Raw genomic sequence first — 20,443 nt, forward strand, 5'->3', positions numbered from 1 at the left:
ACCGTGCGTGAAAATCGCACCGCATCCGCACTTGCTTGCGGATGCTTGCGATTTTCACGCAACCCCATTCACTTCTATGGGGCCTGCGTTGCGTGAAAAACGCAGAATATAGAACATGCTGCGATTTTCACGCAACGCATAAGTGATGCGTGAAAATCACCGCTCATGTGAACAGCCCCATAGAAATGAATGGGTCGGTATTCAGTGCGGGTGCAATGCGTTCACCTCCCGCATCGCATCCGCGCGGAATACTCACTCGTGTGAAAGGGGCCTAATGTTACCAAGATTATTTAACTTTTGAGGAGACCTGAGATGTTTACTGCAGCATCTAGCCAGACTACAGACATTTATATATTCTACACAACTGGAACTAAACTGAGCCGTGTATTTCCGACATCGGGAGCTACTGCAAAACAGCTGATCAGTGTAGGACCTCCACTGATCAGATCGTTATGGCCTATACGGACAGAATTATAAAATGCATCCAAACGTGTAGTAGAGCAATACTTTACAGCAGACCTGGAAAACAAATGTTTGCCATCGCATCACTTACTTTGTACAATCCTCCAATGACTGAACCAACAGCTGTTGAAAAGCACAGATCTCCTCCAGGTTCCCCATTAAATAAGAAATGCTAGTGTGGCTCAGCCTGAAAGGAAAAGAATTAGATTGTCATATTGGCATGGGATAGCTATTGTTCATTCTCCTAATCAGTGATGGGTATAACACATTACAAAGTCCAAAATAACTTCTATAAGTGTGAGAGGTCAAATACAGTCAAAGTAAGCAAAGTCCCAAGGATTTCAGATATGATACAGCATCTCCACCAGACTATACTGGAGAGTGAGTGAGCATGCGCAGTGTCTTCTCCTGTAATAGACCTTTTTTTTACGGAAACCAGAGGCCAAAGCTTTATTTTGCTGGGAAAAGCCACAGCCAAACAGACATTTCCCCTGCAGCGGCCACTGCAGGGGAAATGTCAAATAAAATGGAGGCCAATTAGATATAATACGTGGGAAGAGTCTGCTAGAACAAGAGCGACTCGGGTGAGTTCTGGCTTATAGAAGAGGCGCCTAAGTAGGGCAACCCCCTCCATGACGTCTATACTTCCTAACACGTCATGGGGTAGTCCTAATAGAATGGGGGGGGAAGGGACTTAAAAAAAACGTTAAAAGTTGAACAAAAGACAAAGGGTACAGAATAAATGCAATCTTACTTTTCGCTTGATTGTAAATGACGAAGGTAATTGGATAATAAATTCTGGATCTCCTTGAAGTATTCATTTTCTGTTTCTAAAATATTTTGTAGCACCTGCGAAATAAAGAGGTGTCACTTTAATAGCCCTTCATAATGACTGTGTCAAAGCTAGCAGCAATAAATAATTAGGAGCAGCACAACAGCCAATCAAAGACTCCGGATCCATAGGAGTCAATACGATAAAAGTCCACAAAAAAGGCAGCATCTCCAATCAAACAGGCTTTATCCACACGTGGTGCACAGAACAGTACAAAAGGTCCACCTCCCATATCAATCTACCAATAACACGATATAACACCTGTGTTAATTAAAACCACCAATGGGCATTATACCCATCATAGACGCCATCCCTTTCCACCAATCAGTGATATACCCATTACCTCTAAGGATGGCTGCAGCTGTGTGTCAAAGCTAGTCACGAGATGCATTGTACTTATTACTGTATATGAATATAGAGGATGCATGGCTTTATCAAATATAAAACACACCCAATTTTCTAATAGCAATAACCCATCTCATCTAAATAAGCAAATCTAATAATTTTATGATACTTCTAAGCACTACCAAAATATAAGCAGGGCATCATCACTAGATTCCTACAAACCACCAAATCATAACTAGCCACATGGCTATGGAATGTATGTGACCATGATTTACTGCATATTACATCTAAGGGTTCATTCACACAGCCGCAATTCAGTTCCGCATTTTTCGGGAACGGAATTGCGGACCCATTCATTTCTATGGGGCCGCACTTCCGGGCCCGCAATTCCGTTCCCGAAAAAAAAATAGAACATGTCCTATTCTCGTCCGCAATTGCGGACAAGATTAGGCATTTTCTATTAAGTGCCGGCGATGTGTGGTCCACAAAATGCGGAACGCACATTGCCGGTGTCCGTGTTATTGGACCCTTAACGCACTGACTTAGAAAGCGAAGTCATTTGGGACGTAGGTTGGTTGAATCAAAACTTTATTTTGTACTTGCCATTTACATAAATTAATTCACAAATAAACTCTGCATAGAGAGTCTGACGCAAAAAGGTTTCCCAGTACTTTTTTTTTTATCGTCAGTACAGGCCAACAATATCTGACTGGTGCGGATCCGACCAATCATCCATGTCGGACTGGGGTTTCTTGGGCCCACCAAAGGAAAGTGTTTTTGGGGCCCAACCTAGTTATTGATCATGTCTAATAGATAAAAAAATAAAAAATAAAATAAAAAGAAGGCTATAGACACTAGTGGTAAGTGACTATCTCCAAAAGCCAGCATCCAATGGATCTTTTTGAGGCCCACTAAAGGCTCCTCTAGTACTCTGGTGGGCCAGGGTCACCCTGCCATAACTTACATCTGCATGATGTATACTATTAGGCTAATTCTTTACAGCCTACAGATTGACAAATAATAAGGCAGACATATCTACAGGCAGAAAATATAAACTAGAAGTCTATGCACCAAGGCTTTCAGCATCCATTTGTGCGAATGTCTGATGGGATAACATGGACAGAAAGCCTTGATGTTTCATTCTGAGACTGTTCATTTGCAGTCAATGCTCCTATTCATTTCTAGCTGCACTGAAAGGAAGAAGGACATTTTTGTTGAATTTTGCAAGTTCATTCACTGCCCGGGACCTAGCTGACCTTCACAGTAAATTGGCTGCATTCTACCATACCCGCGTCTCTCAGACATGCCACAAAGCAGTTGGCCATAGCAAAGTTGACACGGGCGACTATGCTGAAATGCAGAGTATGAGCAGTGGAAAGAAATAGGACACAAAGCACACAACGGATGGGAAAGAAGCGCTTGTTTAATCAAGTAAGAATCCCCCCTTTAAAATTAAAGACAATTTTATAATATATATATATATATATATATATATATATATATATATATATATATATATAAATAAATAAATAAATAATCAGGGAGACGAACACCATTAAAAAAAAAAAAGGTAAAAAAAATAAAAATAGCAATAGATCATAATGACACAAACCTAAAGCATAAACTTTACCCAATAAGCATAGTAGCAGTGCACTGTGTATAGTAAACCACACAAATAAAAGCAGTGGTAGTGCAAGTCACCTCTCCTGCACCTCTCTTCAGCCATATCCCTCTGCGTGAAGTACTGTGAAAGCTCATTGAAGACCCCATGACACAGCAACGGCGTTTTCTTTAGCCTCCCCATCCCACTGACGCTCTGGAGGTACTGACGAGTAGTGAAACAGAGCCTTGCTGTTGAAGCGCAGGGTAAACAGTCCATGCCAAGCGAGCTATGAATGGTGAAGACATCACAGTGTACAAAGGGGAGGGGGATTCTCTGGACAAGTCACAGTATTTTCACTGAGAACTTCAGCAAACAGGAAAGACAGCAGCGAAAAAGAAGTCCTTTCATAGTCCTATCAGCCTCCTAGAGAAAGTCTCCCTCACAGTTCACTGCAGAGTCCACATGGCCAATGAGCTAGGCTCTCCGAATAAAAGCAGATAGCAAAATAGAGCTGTGTCATTCATCTACATACTGATACTATAATAGCATATGAATGCATCTGTCTAGATAGGCAAGGTGGTCTGATTTTAAGCTGGCAATATTTTTCATCATTATTTGTAAGTCAAAACCAGGAGTGGGTCCAAAACACAGAAGAGGCACAAATATTTGTATTACCGTATACCTTTTCTCAGTAAATTCCACTCCTGGTTTTGACTTACAAATACTGACCCAATACGGACCATGTGAAAAAGGCCAAAACGAAAGTCAGCTAAAACCAGTGCAGGATTGACACATATATGGGAGGACTCATCATTCCCTGACAGCAGATATAGGGGAAGCCATGCATGGTCCAAAGGAACCTGGCAGCAGCTTATTTCTCTCTTTCCACTGAAAAGCAGACACCTAGCCAAGCTTTTATGTTTATCATAAATTGGCAGAAGAAGGGTTGTGTCAACAGTTCTATCATGTGTACGGCCAGCTCTATAGACTGGCATCTTCCACCACCGAACGGTGAATTTCACAGGACCAGCAAAAACCGGGCCCAGAGAACTTCCAGCCGTTCATTAAACTACTTTTTATGGACTATTAGCCTAAAGTACAGAGGCCATTTTCTTTTTTTTTTTCCTCCCCACATTCCAATAGCCATAACTTTTTAAATTTTCCATTCATACAGCGGAATAAGTTGTATGTTTTAGGGTAAATGCACATGATCAGGATTGCGTGCTGATTTTCTGCGTGGAAAATCTGCACCATAAGTTATGTAAATTAAATTCTCATGCACATGATGCAGATTTTTTGTGCACGGATTTTGTCCTACGGTGGGGGATTTTGAAATCTGCAGCATGTCAATATTTTATTTTTCCTGTTCGGATTTTCTCAATTCACTTCAATGGGGACAGTAAAATCTGCCCCAATTGATGCAGATTGACCGCACGGATTTCAGTGCGGATTGTCCGCGCATAAAACCTGAACATGTACGTTTACCCTTAAGAGCAATCTTCACACTGTGCAATAGCTTCCAGCAATTGTAAAATCGCTCGATTCTCGCTGATCCTGATCTTTCAATATGCTTAAAGAGGACCTTTCACCGCTCCTCACATTCCGGTTTTAATATCTTCATGCATTCCCCACGTACTACCAATTCTGGAGCCTCTATTCTTATGGCTCTATGTTGTGCCATTCCTTTATTATTTCTACCAGAAGTTATGAATGAATTGCTAGCAGTCTGCAGTAAGGGTACAGAGGGGAGGTAACCAGTTGTGGGTGTGTACCTGCACAGACTATAAATGGCAGCACTGATTGGATAGAGTCAGACTGTGCAGGGACACACCTCTAACTGGTTACCGCCCCTCTGTACCCTTACTGCAGACTGCTAGCAATTCATTCATAACTTCTAGTAGAAATAATACAGGAATGGCACAACATAGAGCCATAGGAATAGAGGCTCCAGAATTGTTATTACATGGGGAATGCATTAAGCTATTAAAAGAGGCAGGTCAGGAGTGGTAAAAGGTCCTCTTTAAAAATGCTCATTCATCGAGCACATATCTGAGCATGTAATAAGTCGTCACCCACTTTCTTTGTGTGTAATATACGCATTGACGAATGATTAGCGCATTTATAATGATCAAATTTCCAATAACTACAGCGATCATTGCAACACTGAGCACTTTCGAATGCTCACAAGTCGCTAACTATTCAATCATCAGTACAAAATCTACTTTTTTAATACAGCCCTTAGTCTTGAGATAGAGTTGAGACATAGGGGGTCATTTATTATTAGATATAAACGGGATTTGCGGCGAATCTGCGACTTTTCCCAGCTCACGCCAGATCTAAAAAAGGTGCATGGGCAGGGAAGGGGGCCGGCCCGTCTCATTTATCATTTTCTACGCCGGTTTTAGGCCTAAAAAATTATCTAAATCTACGTCAGCAAGGGAGCTGGTGTAGATGTAGGCCAGCAGTAGATACGCCTAAGTTATGCAGAAGCCGGCGCCTCTACTTAGGCGCATCATGTGCCAGCGCAAGGGCTATTAAGACCAGCATCTAAAAGCTGATCTTAATAAATAACCCCAATAGTCTTTGAACCACAGGGAGAAAAAAAACATTTCACACCACAAGAGGGCAGCATTGTCATAATGACTGTGTTGCACTACTACAGGGATGGCCAACCTGCGGCTCTCCAGCTGTTGCAAAACTACAACTCCCAGCATGCAAAGACCGCAAAACACACACCGGTCGAGTGCATATAGCCTTAGGCTCATAGGGTTACCGTTCCAATACAACACCACAGCAAGCAGCCTTTCTTGAAGCCGATCAAAACAACTGCAAACCCAGTGTGAAAAACACGACCCAAACATTTCTCCAGAGTAAAATGTAGAAGGCGCCGATCAGCTGTTTGAAAAGGCAGCTGTGCTTGGCGATCTGTGAGAAGGCCGCGGTGCTCACCGAAGCGGCACTACCTTCTCAAGACAGCTGAAGAGACGTTGGACCCCCACCGGTCTGATACTGATGACCTATCTTGAGGATAGGTCAGCAGTATAAAAAATAAACTCTCACAAAACCCTTTTAAATGTGCTTCAGGCTACAATCACATTAACATATTTTCAGTCTGATCCGTTTTTTTTTTTGCGTGTTGCACGAAGACCCAATCATTTCTATGGGGCTTTATAGATCATGTTCATGTGCTGTCTGCAAATTAGGGAACATGTCCTATTCTTGTCCGTTTTGCGGACCAGAATAGGCATTTTAGCAATGGGGCCCGCGAACCGTGCAGGACGCACACGGACCGCGATCTGTGGACCGCAAAAGAGATATGGTCGTGCGAACGTAGCCTTAGTGTAGCCATCTACCTATGGCTTCATGCACATGGCAGTGCCTATATGTCAGTCAGCAAAATTCAGAAACCTTCTGTGTGCATTACTCCCATAAATTAGTAAAAGATATTTTCGTCTGCAATGTGGAGGGGAAAAAAAGGACCTGCTCTATTTGTGAAACGGTCAAAACGATCTGCAGAAAACAAGGATGTCTGAATGGACCCATAGAAACAAATGTGTCAGTGTGCCTCCGCAAACATGCGGAGAGCAAACAGAAGAAAAATACGGTCGCGGGCATGAGGTCTTCGTTCGTTCCAGAGGAGGGTGAAATTGGCTTTCATCACTTGCAGAAAAAGGTATATCACACTTGCTATGACAGAAGAGGCATTTCTAACCAGCAAAGATTCCTACAAGTACAAAACTTCCAGACAGGGCTGATTTTCCAGTGTGGACGCTGCCGCGACTTATGGTCTGTGGTAGCAGAATCCATACTGGAATTCTTACATAACCCGAACCTTGTACGCCGAACTTGAAAACAGAAGTTCGCTCGTCCCCAATTACATTTTACTGCAGATTTGCCAAGTATTTCACTCACTGCTTTGCAAAGGGCAATATCTGCATCGCAGGTCAATTTCCACATCGTGTGGATGAGATTTTGTAAAATCTTGTGCACTTTAATAGTACTGTAATACACTGCGTATTTTCTGCCCACAATTCCGTGACAATCTAGAGCATATCGGCCATGTGTGAACGTACCCCAATAATCATCCGTATCTGTAGAGCACACTCACCACGTTGTAGTAGCTTTTGTTGATTGCAGAAGTCTCAAACCCTTTTGGGGGGCTTTTCAGTGTTGTAGACTTGGGAGATACTGGTTTTTCTAAATTGACAGAAGAAAGAAAAAAAAAAACTGTTTAAAATATAATGCGGTATCAACCTTACCTGGGAATACATAGGTAGGTCACGAGGGTCTCTGGTGTCTTATCTCATTACTATTCAGCCCCTCATCATTTAATAATTAATACCCCATTAATAAATCTATAACCCATTGCATAAACTAGTTCCAGAAACACTAATCAGAATGATAAGAGCCCCTGCTTAATATTAGGTAGGTCCCCCCCTGATGAGCTGAGGCACGGATTCTACAAGACCTCTGAAGGTGTCCTGTACGACCTCATTCATAAGTCCATGTCCGAATAATTGGAACATGTCAAATCAGAGCTCGTCATCCACAGGTCCAAGCTGAGGCTTGTCTCTGCGTTTCTTCACTGTGGTTGATCGTTTTTTTTTAGCCATTTTCCTCTTCAACGGATCAGTGAAAAACGGACAGAAGATGGATACCATCTGTGTTCTGCTGATGGTTTTCATGGACCTCTTGGGGTAGGTTTGGTCCACTAAATGGACCTAAGTAATTCATGTCTCTGGTTTACGTACAGAGCCACAGAAAGAAAACTCAAGGCTGAGGGGAGGAAACCGAGCACGCGTCTGTCATTCCGGGACACGAGAAGAAGCCCAAGATCTGATATGCTGAACGGGCGATACCAGTCAGGACTGCTGACAGCTTGTAAACAGAGACCAACTGGGGACAGCCGAAGCATCCGCACTAAATCAGCGGGGGACTGAAGAGGCGAGTGCTGTTTTCTTTTCATTATTTCACAGCATTTGCTGCTCCTCTTCCCCCCTCCCCAACTCCCACAGCTACACACAAAATCTTTCTAATTTGTGAACAGTATATTGGAGAGGCACTGCTTACATCATATAAACTGTAGTGAAGGCAAGTTTCTTACCAGAAAATTACCAGCCGTGTCAGCGGTCTCCTATTTTTCGGCACTGCCCATGTGTGGCGCGCCCTCTTTCACTTTGCAGGCTCCGTTCTAAAAGATAGGTGCGGGTCCCAGAGGTGGGACCCGCACCTATCAGACATTGGGGGCATATCCTAGCGATATGTCTGCAATGTCTGAGGTGAGACGACCCCTTTTACTAGGGGATATTTTTCCTATATGGTCCACAAGCTAATTAGAAGATGAAGTTGACCCATTTTAATGGACATCTTGGGCTGTGCCTTGAAATCCTTCTCTAGAGAATTAGCTTAGAATTGTTCCTACGTGTAGAAACACGAGACCAGGCCTAACAATTAGAAGAGCGGTCTCAGACATAATGAGAGAAACACAGGAGATGCATACCAGAAGACTTGATTTCTCGGACATAGTTGCTCGGGAACCATCCCGTCTTGCCACTATGTGTTCCTTCCCACCAGCCGCCGTCTTCCAGCCGTGTAACATGGATTAGATCACCCTTACAGAAAGATAGTTCATCTTCATTGGTTTGCTGAAAATTAAACTTTGCCCTCACCATAATGTGATGGTTGCTGTTATCGGTCATGTCCTAAAATGAAAGGGTGAAGTAATCAGCAAAAAACTAATTTATTTTCATTAAATGCAATGTCCCCTTTCCCACCGCTCTTGTGCTACTGACAAAAACAATATAAAGATTTCAGCTCTGAAATAACTGACTGTAACTCAGGATCCTGCAGGGTCTGTGTGATGGGATTATATAGCTGTCAAAACAAAGAACACTTTTGCAAAACTTTACAGCCCCCCATCATGACACAATGGGATCTGTTGAGTACCAGTGATGTCTGCCTTGTAACGGATCCAGCAGAGCATCATGGCATCTGTTGTGAAAGGAAGCTACAACACAAATGTGAACCTTAAAGGGGTTCTGCAGTTTGTTTTAACTGATGATCCATCCTCTGGATAGATCATCAGCATCTGACCGGCGGGTGTCCAACACCCGGGACCCCTGCCGATAAGCTGTTTGAGAAGGCAGCGGCGCTCCAGCAGCGCCGCGGCTTTCTCACCGTTTACCGCCAATCCAGTGACGTCACGACTAGTATCAACTGGCCTGGGCGGGGCTAAGCTCTGTTCACTTGAATGGAGCTTAGCCCTACCCAGGCCAGTTGATACTAGTCGTGACATCACTGGGCCAGCGGTAATCGGTCAGAAGGCCGCTGCGCTGCTGCCTTCTCAAACAGCTGATCGGCAGGGGTCCCGGATGTCGGACCCCCGCCGGTCAGATGCTGATGATCTATCCAGAGGATAGATCATCAGTTAAAACAAACTGCAGAACCCCTTTAAAACAGCTGTCCAGCCTTTTGCAATTTAAATTTTGCCATCAGTGTGTTGCACCTACTGAAGAAAGTGATACCTGCTCCCTGCCACTCAGTTCTGGCTCAATTCAGTGATCTTTCTGGTCCGCAGGCTGTAAACTGTCAAACGTGGTCTAGTGCGCATCTGCAGCCAATGACTGGCCTCAGTGGTGACGTGGGGACCTCTGAAACCAGAGACTGGCCACATTGGTGCATGTGACCCTATCCAGAAGATGACAGGCCGGGGACTGTAAAATCACTGAACGAAACCAGGGAGCAGGAACAAAGCAGTGGGGAGCAGGATAGGCCATTGATTGACTGGTGGGGGTCCGACTCCCAGCACCCAGACCTTCAGCTGTTTGAAGAGGAGATGGCGCTGGTGCTAGCAATGCTTACACAGCGCGTCGGCCAGCGGGCGCAGTATAATTACAAATGGTCGTCCCATTAACTACAAGCAAGAAGATGCGCAGTTTAATCTTGAAGAGGATGCAGCGCCAGAACCAGAATATTGCCTCCTATTCAAACAGCTGCTTGTCGAGGGTGGAGGATGTTGGAACCCTGAGGATAGGTCATCCATATGTACCGGCAGTTATCCGACACTAACAAATGCTCCCCTCGAACTGATTCTACTTACCTGGCTCCCTGCGCTGCTCCTGGTCTCCGCACCGCCGCTGCTTCTCCCCGTGCGCGGATGAAATCATCAGGTGTCAGGGGGAGCAGCCAATGGCAGTCAGTGACAGGGACGAGCCTGCATAGTATCGCTGGTGACACTAGGGAGGCTCGTCCCCATCACCGGATGTTTTCAAGCAGCGTCAGTGCGGGGAGCAGGAGCAGCGCAGGGAGCCAGGTCAGTAGAATCAGTTTAGTCTATATTCTGGTGAAGAATGTCTGATAAAGATGCCTCGTATCAGTTCATAGAAAAGTCGTGTGACAAATACATTTGCCATTAAAACTGTAGGATTATCTCATGCCTGCCCCGTTAGTTTATGAAGAATATACTCACTGTGGGCCTAATGTGTAACATACGGACATCTGAAGAATGCTACAAGTAATGACCCTGCGAGATAATGAACCTGGAATCTTAGGACACCAAGTTATTTGTGCCCAGTCTCTAAAAGTACGTATGATGCCAAGATACACAAAGCCAAGTGAAACATTTACTGAAAGAACATGAAGTAAGCGATTTCATGAGGCGGTGTTAGACAGCATAACCAAGCTGGGCACAGTAGAAATATTCTCAGACGCCCCTTATGTTCCGGAGCCTAGGTCATGCAAAGTAGATTTCTATGAAATAGTGTGACAAAAACAACTCACCAGGCTTCGATATTGACCCTGCAATAATTTTGAAGAGCGGCTGAGTACAGACTGGGACCCAAGGGAATCAAAAGACTTAATCCGGTGTGAAGATGGACGGACACACACAGAGTCGCTTCCCAAGCCAATATCTGGAGATACAGGAACGCATAAAGTTACATCCAGAAAGAAGCTAATATTTTACACATACAATATACACGTCTGATCAGAATAAAAGCTGTCAGATACTCCTCACCGATACGTATTCCCTATCTACAAGATCGGTGATCAGTATCTGACAGGGACTCTTGGAACCCCCCGACTGATCCCAAGACATATGAATGGAGCGGTAGGAGGCCTTGCGGCAACACATCGTTGCAAACTACTGCCTCTTTCATACAGGATAACGGAAGCCCAGTTCTCGGGATCAGTAGAGGACTCAGCAGATGGACCCCCACCGATCAGATACCAATCCCCTATCCTGTGGACAGGGGGTGAGTTAAAATGCTTGGCACAACCCCTTTAACGGGGTAAATGTTTATGCACATATTGACAGCTGATTGTGACAGAAGATATTCTTATTAAAGGGTTTCTACCACCTCATTTGGACCTAATTAGCTGTCAGACACTAGCGATCTGCTAGTGTCTGATCTACCTAACCATGCAATTCTAAGACCTTTGTGTGCAGCCGTTACACTAAAAAAACAACTTTTATTGGTATGCTAATGAGCCTCTAGGTGCTATGGGGGCGTCTTTTCAGCACCTAGAGGCTCCGTCTACTCACCCTGTATTCCGCCCCGCTCGTCCCTCCAGCCCGCCCATCTCTAGATTGCCAGCCTCCATCTCATCCATCGGCCTTATTCTCGCACCTGCGCCGTGTGCGTCTGTATTCGGCGCAGTGACTGTCTGACCGGCCGGGCGTCGTCTGTTCGGGAGCGGTCAGACAGTCACTGCGCCTGCGCCGAATACAGACGCACACGGCACAGGCGCGAGAATTCGGCCGATGGATGAGATGGAGGCTGGCAATCTAGAGATCGGCGGGCTGGAGGGACGAGCGGGGCGGAATACAGGGTGAGTAGACGGAGCCTCTAGGTGCTGAAAAGACGCCCCCATAGCACCTAGAGGCTCATTAGCATACCAATAAAAGTTGTTTTTTTTAGTGTAACGGCTGCACACAAAGGTCTTAGAATAGAATGGTTAGGTAGATCAGACACTAGCAGATCGCTAGTGTCTGACAGCTAATTAGGTCAAAAGGAGGTGGTTGAAACCCTTTAAGGGTCCATTCAGACGTCCGTAGTGTTTTACGGTCCGCATATTGCTGTCCGCAAAACACTGATGCCGCACATCGCAGGCATTTAATAGAGGATTCCTATTCTTGTCCGCAGACATGCTCTATTTTTTTCTGCATCTTTTCCGGCCCTATTAAAAATTAATGGGTCCGCACCCGTTCCGCATAATTGCGGATCGGATCCGAAACCATTCTACGGACGTCTGAATTGGCCCTAACAAGTACAGTGATCCCTCAAGATACAATGGCCTCAGGATACAATATTTTCAACGTACAGTGGTCTTCTCTTGCCCATCGTAAGTTGAAACCAGACTCAACATACAATGCCTCAGACTCCGATCCAACCAATCAAGGCCACTTCTCTGGTCATGCTACTTTCACACTGGCGTTTTAGTTTCCGTTAGCAAGATCCGTTTCAGGGCTCTCACAAGCGGTCCAAAATGGATCAGTTTTGCTCTAATGTATTCTGAATGGAAAAGGATCTGCTCAGAATGCATCAGTTTGCCTCCGCTCCATCTCCATTCCGTTTTGGTGTCCGTCTGATGAAAGTGAGCCAAACGGATCCGTTTTCTATGACACAATCTGGCACAATAGAAAACGGATCCGTCCTCCATTGACTTTCAATGGTGTTCAAGACGGACCCGTTTTGGCTATGTTAAAGATAATACAAACTGATCCGTTCTGAACGGATGCAGATGGTTGTATTATCTGAACGGATCCGTCTGTGCAAATGCATGACGGATCCGCACCAAACGCAAGTGTGAAAGTAGCCTAAAATAGCTGTATTAGTTGCTAGTCCTGAATGTTATATGTAAGGACATGTCTTATCTGTCTTAGTTATCCGCTTATCGTTCTTAAATTTTCATTTTCTCTTAGGCTACTTTCTGCAAAAACGCTTCCGTCACAATACTACAACTGCATGCATCTGTCATGAACGGATCCAGTTGTTTTAGGTCTTCTATAGCCATGACGGATCCATCTTGAACACCATTGAAAGTCAACGGGAGACGGATCTGTTTTCTATAGTGCCAGATTGTGTCAGAGAAACGGATCCATCCCCATTGATTTACATTGTATGCCTGGAAGGATCCGTTTGGCTCCGCTTCGTCAGACGGACAGCAAAACGCTGCAGGCAGCGTTTTGGTGTCCGCCTCCAAAGCGGAATGGAGGCAAACTGATGCATTCTGAGCGGATCCTTTTCCATTCAGAATGCATTAGGGCAAAACTGATCCGTTTTGGACTGCTTGTGAGAGCCCTGAACGGATCTCACAAACGGAAAGCCAAAATGGTAGTGTAAAAGCAGCCTTAGGCCTCTTTCACACGACAGTATGGCTTTTTCAGTGTTTTGCAGTCCGTTTTAAACGGATCCGTTGTTCCGTTTTTTGTTTCCGTTGTGTTTCAGTTTCCGTTCCGTTTTTCCGTTCCGTTTTTCCATATGGCAAATACAGTATACAGTAATTTAATAGAAAAAATTGGGCTGGGCATAACATTTTCAATAGATGATTCCGCAAAAAACGGAACGGATACGGAAGACATACGGATGCATTTCCGTATGCATTCCGTTTTTTTGCGGACCCATAGACTTTAATGGAGCCACGGACCGTGATTTGCGGCCAAATATAGGACATGTTCTATCTTTCAACGGAACGGAAAAACGGAAATACGGAAACGGAATGCACACGGAGTACATTCCGTTTTTTTTGCGGAACCATTAAAATCAATGGTTCCGTATACGGACCGCAAAAAACGGCCCGTAAACGGGGGGGGGAAAACGGCCGTGTGAAAGAGGCCTTATCTTGAATGACATTTTGAGACTTTGGAACCGATTACTCAAGTTACAATGGTTTCAACATACAATGGTCATCCTGGAACCAATTAATATTGTAACTTGAGGGACCACTACTAATAAGTTTGTCCTGACCTAGACCTGTTCACACCGAGTATCCCTCTTACCACCCCAATGGGCCTAACCTGTGCCTCAAAAAAAACAAACCACTCCTTTGGAAAATGAAAGGTGGAATCTGATTGGTTGCTATGCTAAGTCAGTTCTACTTTACACCAGTTTGATAAATCTCCCCCTATGGGCCCACACCGATACCCCATTCCCAGTCAGTTTCAAACCAGGAGGTGGCTCGGTCTCCTGACGGCTGAGGCCAATCAAAGGCCTCACGGGGGGTACATCTGCTTGAATGGCACATCACCGATTTAAGGCTGGTTGCACCACCAAAGATAGCTGTGCAGCCATCGAACCGACTGACGTCACAGTGCTACAACTGCGACCCCAGAATTACAAAAAAAAAAAAAAAGTCCAACCATGCATGTTTTTTTGCGATTCTTGGGTCATGGTAACCTGCTAGTTGTGCTGCAAGCCCATTCTGTTCAACGGCGGTACAGCAACTTTTGGTTGTGCGATGGGTGTTGCGGGTAAGATCACCATGTAGACCTAGCCAAAACTCTGTGTATGGGACTGCACCAAGTTGCTTGAATACTTGCTAAAAAAAATCACAAACGACAAGCAAACCTAGTCTAAAGGCGAAACATAGGTTTTTGTGGCAGTCAAAAGCCAAAACCAAAGTCAAAGTGGAGCCAAAACCTTCCTGATGGATCCACTTCTGACTCTGGCTTAACAAACCGTGATCACAAGCTACCATGAAGATCTTCGAGTGACAAGTGTACCAGCGCTCTAAAGTGTTACCAGGCACTCTGCCTCGAAATAAGAGGGGCTGGAATACCAAAAATCCCTCCAATGCTGGTGGAAAAAAAATATAAAAGTTCTACACGGCAGCACCGGATCCCAATCGACTGTAAATCGGTCCAGCGGTCATCCAGCCAACAGCAGACATTTATGCTGGATCAGCTTGCCTAAAGACTGTACAAGGTGACGGTTGTAATTTCCTCTATGTACGGTATCACTCCATCATGCACTCATTCATTTAAAGGAGCAATACAACGGGCAGTAGACCATCAGTCGAGTGTTTCCTCTGAACGAACTTCCTCTGAACTGAAAAAATCTCAGCAGCGCACACAGAACCCCAACAACTTTTTCGGGCCATGCTAACAAGGATAATGGCCAGATGCAGAGGACTTCCTACATACAGCGATTCCTAAAGGTACCGTATGTTTGTCTAGATTTCAAGACAACATCTTGGGGTATGAGGAATTCGGATATTTAAGGTGGCAATAAAATGACTGCACCCTTGGGGTCCATTCACACGTCCGTAGAATGGGTCCGCATCCGTTCCGCGGTGCGGACCCATTCATTCTTTATGGGGCAGGAATGGATGTGGACAGCACACAGTGTGCAGTCCGCATCTGCCTTTTCAGAGCACGCCCCCGATCTTCCGGTCCGCGGCTCCGGAAAAAAATAGAACATGTCCTATTCTTGTCCGCGGACAAGAATAGACAGTTCTATGGGGGGTGCCGGCCGGGTGTATTGCGGATCCGCAATACACTACGGACGTGTGAATGGGCCCGTACTCTACGGATACATGTGTTGCAGCCTCATTAAGGGTGGCTGAACTAACAATTCACGTTGAACAAAGACCTTTCTTTGTGAAAGATCTGCAGTGCTGGGGGTGATGCTGGCCATTTCTCTCAGGAAGACGCGATGAACAGGATGTCCGTTTTCCACCACTGCCCTGACTTGCATACTCATTGTTCGCTGCCTGCTGCTTGAAGAGGAAGCAGCTGGGAGACGACAAAGCAGGGCGGCCGTGTGGAGACAATCGGGAACAAATATAGAGCACATACACCAGGCACAGGCTTCGACTAGGTAGAGAGAGAGCAGTATGTGATCTGTACAATGTACTACACCAGACTGACATGCAGAATCGCTGTACGCCTCTGCATCCGATACGCACATTTTACAAACAACAACATAGCAGAAAGCCGACACCAGAATATAATATAGAGTTTCCAAATCACAATCCGGAGCATTGATTTAAGATAGAACCTGTAACGCACAGACCTCTACCAGGCATCCCATTCATTACAATTAGGGGGGAGGGGTAGGCAGGTGCCAGAAACCTCCACCACCAGTCATTCCATGGGAGAACAGACGTTAAGAAGATTCTGAAATCCAATACAGTCTGTTCTTCTGTAGCAAAAATGACTGATAGGACGTCCTGACTGTGCGTAGACAAAGAGCGCTTTTGGCATGCATATGGCGGTATGCACTGGCACACTATTTTCCTTCTCCCTTTTATGATTTGCAATAGTTCTTCACACATTGGGGTAAGCCAATTTATATCAACTAGGAATCATAATGTCGATTGCATGGCACTTAGGGCACTTTCTGCATCTGATCCGCATTTTGTGCGAGTCGGATGCAGACCCATTCACTTCAATAGAGCAGTCTAATGTCCACATCCGTATGGCACCCACAAAAAAAAAAAAATATATATATATATAGAACATGTCCTATTCTTGTCTGTTTTATGGACAAGGATAGGACCGTTCTATAGAGGCAGGACGTTCCGTGAAATGGGGAACGCAAACAGCCAGCATCCATGTTTTGCGGATCGACCCATCACTAAGGCCTCCTTATTTCATCTTCTGGGCCGTTAATCAAGCACCCCCTTGCATTTGGCCAGCCCACTGTCCCAATTCGATAGTGCTCTTATCCATAAGGTGGCTGCAGATCATGGGGATGTAACTAAACATGTCATCCAGCGCACTGTGTCTTAATGGAGTAAGTGTTCGGACACTAAGCGCTATATAAATCGACATTAGGTTCTATAGGTATAAAGCTGAAACAGATGAGCAAGTCAGAAAATTAAACCTAGATTTGCATTATTTTCTGCTATTTGTACTAATAAATCTGTCTAAAGTCTGTGCAAAAATGGAGCTTGTCACTTGTTTACTGGAAAGAACTGATTAACAAATCTATCCCAATATTTCAAAATGAAAGATCTTTCAGGACGTACGGTACAACGCTGACTGTCAGCTGATGACAGAAGCCCTGTCCCATTCATGTCAGCAGTTTACTGAAGTTGGTTGCCCACTGCTCAGAAATTGACACCTTCCCCAAGTTCAGGCCATAACCAGTGGCGTACCTACCATATAGGCAGACCACGCAGCTGCTATGGGGTCCGTGAGGAAGGGGGGCCCACAGTGGATGAGAGTCCCGCGCCCTTGTCTATCTTCCCGTCTCCCGTATGCTAGCCCCGCCTTCTGCCTCCTAGCCCCGCCTCCCACCTGCTAGCTCCACCACGCCCGATTCCTTTGGATTGCCACAAGCCCATCCAGTAATGAAGTAAGTGACGACTTGTAGCTGACGACTCCGGACAGTGCACCCAGCTTTCCCAGGCTATTCCTCTGCACATATGCCATTTAGAACAGGAGGAAAGCTGGTTGTCACTACATTATGTAATGTGACTCAGCTTTCCTGATGTCCTGCATGTGCAGAGGCATGAGAAGATATGAGGGGAGGTGGGAGTTGCGTTACTCAGACTATTCTTGTGTCTCTCCACATGTGCCATGCGGGACAACAGAAAAGCTGGGTGCTATTACATCATGTCACTCCGCTTTCCTGCTATCCTGCAAGGCATACATGCAGATAATAAGAACATGGATAGGCAGGGGTTCACTCAGCTCTCCCAGAGACTCCTGTCTCTGCACATGTGTTATGCAGGGAAGGGGGGCATTCACTTCCTCAAATTTTTTTCATGTCTCTGCGCATGTGCCATGCTGGACAGCAGGAAAGTTGGGTGGTATTACATCATGTAATGCCCCAGATTCTTGTCAAAATATGCTGACCACCACCAGAACCTACCAGATCCCATTCACTATAATGGTTCTGTTGGGGTCCGGCATGAGTACTGCCATTTTGTAGAACAAAATACCGCTGCATGAGGTGGGGCAGGGGAGAAGTTAGGGAGGGTAGTGACAGGAGCCAGGGCGCATAGTGGGAGGGACTAGGAACGGGCATGGGGGCCCAATTTAAATTCTTGCTATGGGGCCCAACGATTTCTTTATACGCCCCTGGCCATCACTACCAAACTGCAGGAAAATAAACCGTGCTAATGCTGCAGGTAAAATATGCTCGAGTTACTTGTCAGATAGATTTTTTTCTCTAATATGAACAATGGAAAATCCTGGGAAATTAAATTTGGTACAAGCTGGTTTTGCACGCAAGTTTCAAATTCTCTAAATTTTACACCACTCTTGTCACTTAAAAAAAAAAAAATATGTAATAATATACACTGCTCAAAAAAATAAAGGGAACACTTGCGTAGTGTACAGAGCATGGAGGCGCTACCAGAAGACAGGCCAGTACATCAGGAGACGTGGAGGAGGCCGTAGGAGGGCAGCAACCCAGCAGCAGGACCGCTACCTTCGCCTTTGTGCAAGGAGCAACAGGAGGAGCACTGCCAGAGCCCTGCAAAATGACCTCCAGCAGGCCACAAATGTGCATGTGTCTGCTCAAACGGTCAGAAACAGACTCCATGAGGGTGATATGAGGGCCCGACATCCACAGGTGGGGGTTGTGCTTACAGCCCAACACCGTGCAGGACGTTTGGCATTTGCCAGAGAAAACCAAGATTGGCAAATTTGCCACTGGCGCCCTGTGCTCTTCACAGATGAAAGCAGGTTCACACTGAGCACATGTGACAGACGTGACAGAGTCTGGAGACGCCGTGGAGAACGTTCTGCTGCCTGCAACATCCTCCAGCATGACCGGTTTGGCATTGGGTCAGTATTGGTGTCGGGTGGCATTTATTTGGAGGGCCGCACAGCCCTCCATGTGCTCGCCAGAGGTAGCCTGACTGCCATTAGGTACCGAGATGAGATCCTCAGACCCCTTGTGAGACCATATGCTGGTGCGGTTGGCCCTGGGTTCCTCCTAATGCAAGACAATGCTAGACCTTATGTGGCTGGAGTGTGTCAGCAGTTCCTGCAAGACGAAGGCATTGATGCTATGGACTGAACCGCCCGTTCCCCAGACCTGAATCCAATTGAGCACATCTGGGACATCATGTCTCGCTCTATCCACCAACGTCACGTTGCACCACAAACTGTCCAGGAGTTGGCAGATGCTTTAGTCCAGGTCTGGGAGGAGATCCCTCAGGAGACCGTCCGCCACCTCATCAGGAGCATGCACAGGCGTTGAAGGGAGGTCATACAGGCACAGGGAGGCCACACACACTACTGAGCCTCATTTTGACTTGTTTTAAGGACATTACATCAAAGTTGGATCAGCATGTAGTGTGTTTTTCCACTTTAATTTTGAGTGTGACTCCAAATCCAGACCTCCATGGGTTGAAAAATTTGATTTCCATTTTTACATTTTTGTGTGATTTTGTTGTCAGCACATTCAACTATGTAAAGAACAAAGTATTTCAGAAGAAAATTTAATTAACTCAGATCTAGGATGTGTTATTTTTGTGTTCCCTTTATTTTTTTGAGCAGTGTATATATAAATAGATATATATATATATATATATATATATATATATCTATCTCCAGAAAATCACAGGGCAGCACTCCTAGCTTCAAGCAGTTCAGGTGCCAGCGTTATCCCCTCGGTCCTGGGGTCCAAACACAATCCAAATAAATATAACGCAGCACTCCTTGGATAAAAAAGTGAAAAAAATTTGATATTTATTCAACACATGTTGATACAGGCAACGTTTCAGCTCTCACAGAGCCATTATCAAGCCAAGTGAGAAAGTACATTTACCAGCCTATTAAATTTGCCTTTGCTTTCTCACTTGGCTTGATAATGGCTCTGTGAGAGCTGAAACGTTGCCTGTATCAACATGTGTTGAATAAATATCAAATTTTTTCACTTTTTTTTTATCCAAGGAGTGCTGCGTTATATTTGGAATATATATATATATATATACACATACATATACATACATACATATACACACTATATATATACATATACACACACACATATATATATATATATATATATATATATATATATTATATAGTGGGTGGAGCTTAGCAAAAGGGGCGTGGCATCTGCAGCCAGATAAAATTTACTATAATTATTCCACAAATCTATAACTGTTCATAGATAATGTAGATTTGCTTTTGTGGAGCATGGACAGCAAAAACCATGCGGCAACCTGTGCCTTTCATAGGAGTTAAAATTGCTTGGGTCATGCAGTCAGCTAAGTCATCGTTCGCTGGCAGCAGATTG

The 20,443-nt window shown here is 45.0% G+C and overlaps 1 protein-coding gene across 4 annotated transcripts in view; it reads right to left on the minus strand.

Moving 5' to 3' along the window:
- The window catches only part of ARHGEF7 (Rho guanine nucleotide exchange factor 7), a 157,902-nt gene that overhangs the window by 70,286 nt on the left and 67,173 nt on the right, over positions 1-20,443 (minus strand). For all 4 annotated transcript variants that reach the window (XM_040425215.1, XM_040425211.1, XM_040425212.1 and 1 more), the window contains 5 exons: positions 11,022-11,152; positions 8,743-8,944; positions 7,351-7,439; positions 1,217-1,311; positions 554-649 (listed from right to left, as the gene is read on the minus strand). In XM_040425215.1, the coding sequence (XP_040281149.1) occupies positions 554-649; positions 1,217-1,311; positions 7,351-7,439; positions 8,743-8,944; positions 11,022-11,152 (613 nt within the window). The remainder of the gene's footprint in view (positions 1-553; positions 650-1,216; positions 1,312-7,350; positions 7,440-8,742; positions 8,945-11,021; positions 11,153-20,443) is intronic.

Source organism: Bufo bufo, chromosome 3 (genome assembly GCF_905171765.1).
Source record: "Bufo bufo chromosome 3, aBufBuf1.1, whole genome shotgun sequence".
NCBI lineage: Eukaryota > Metazoa > Chordata > Amphibia > Anura > Bufonidae > Bufo > Bufo bufo.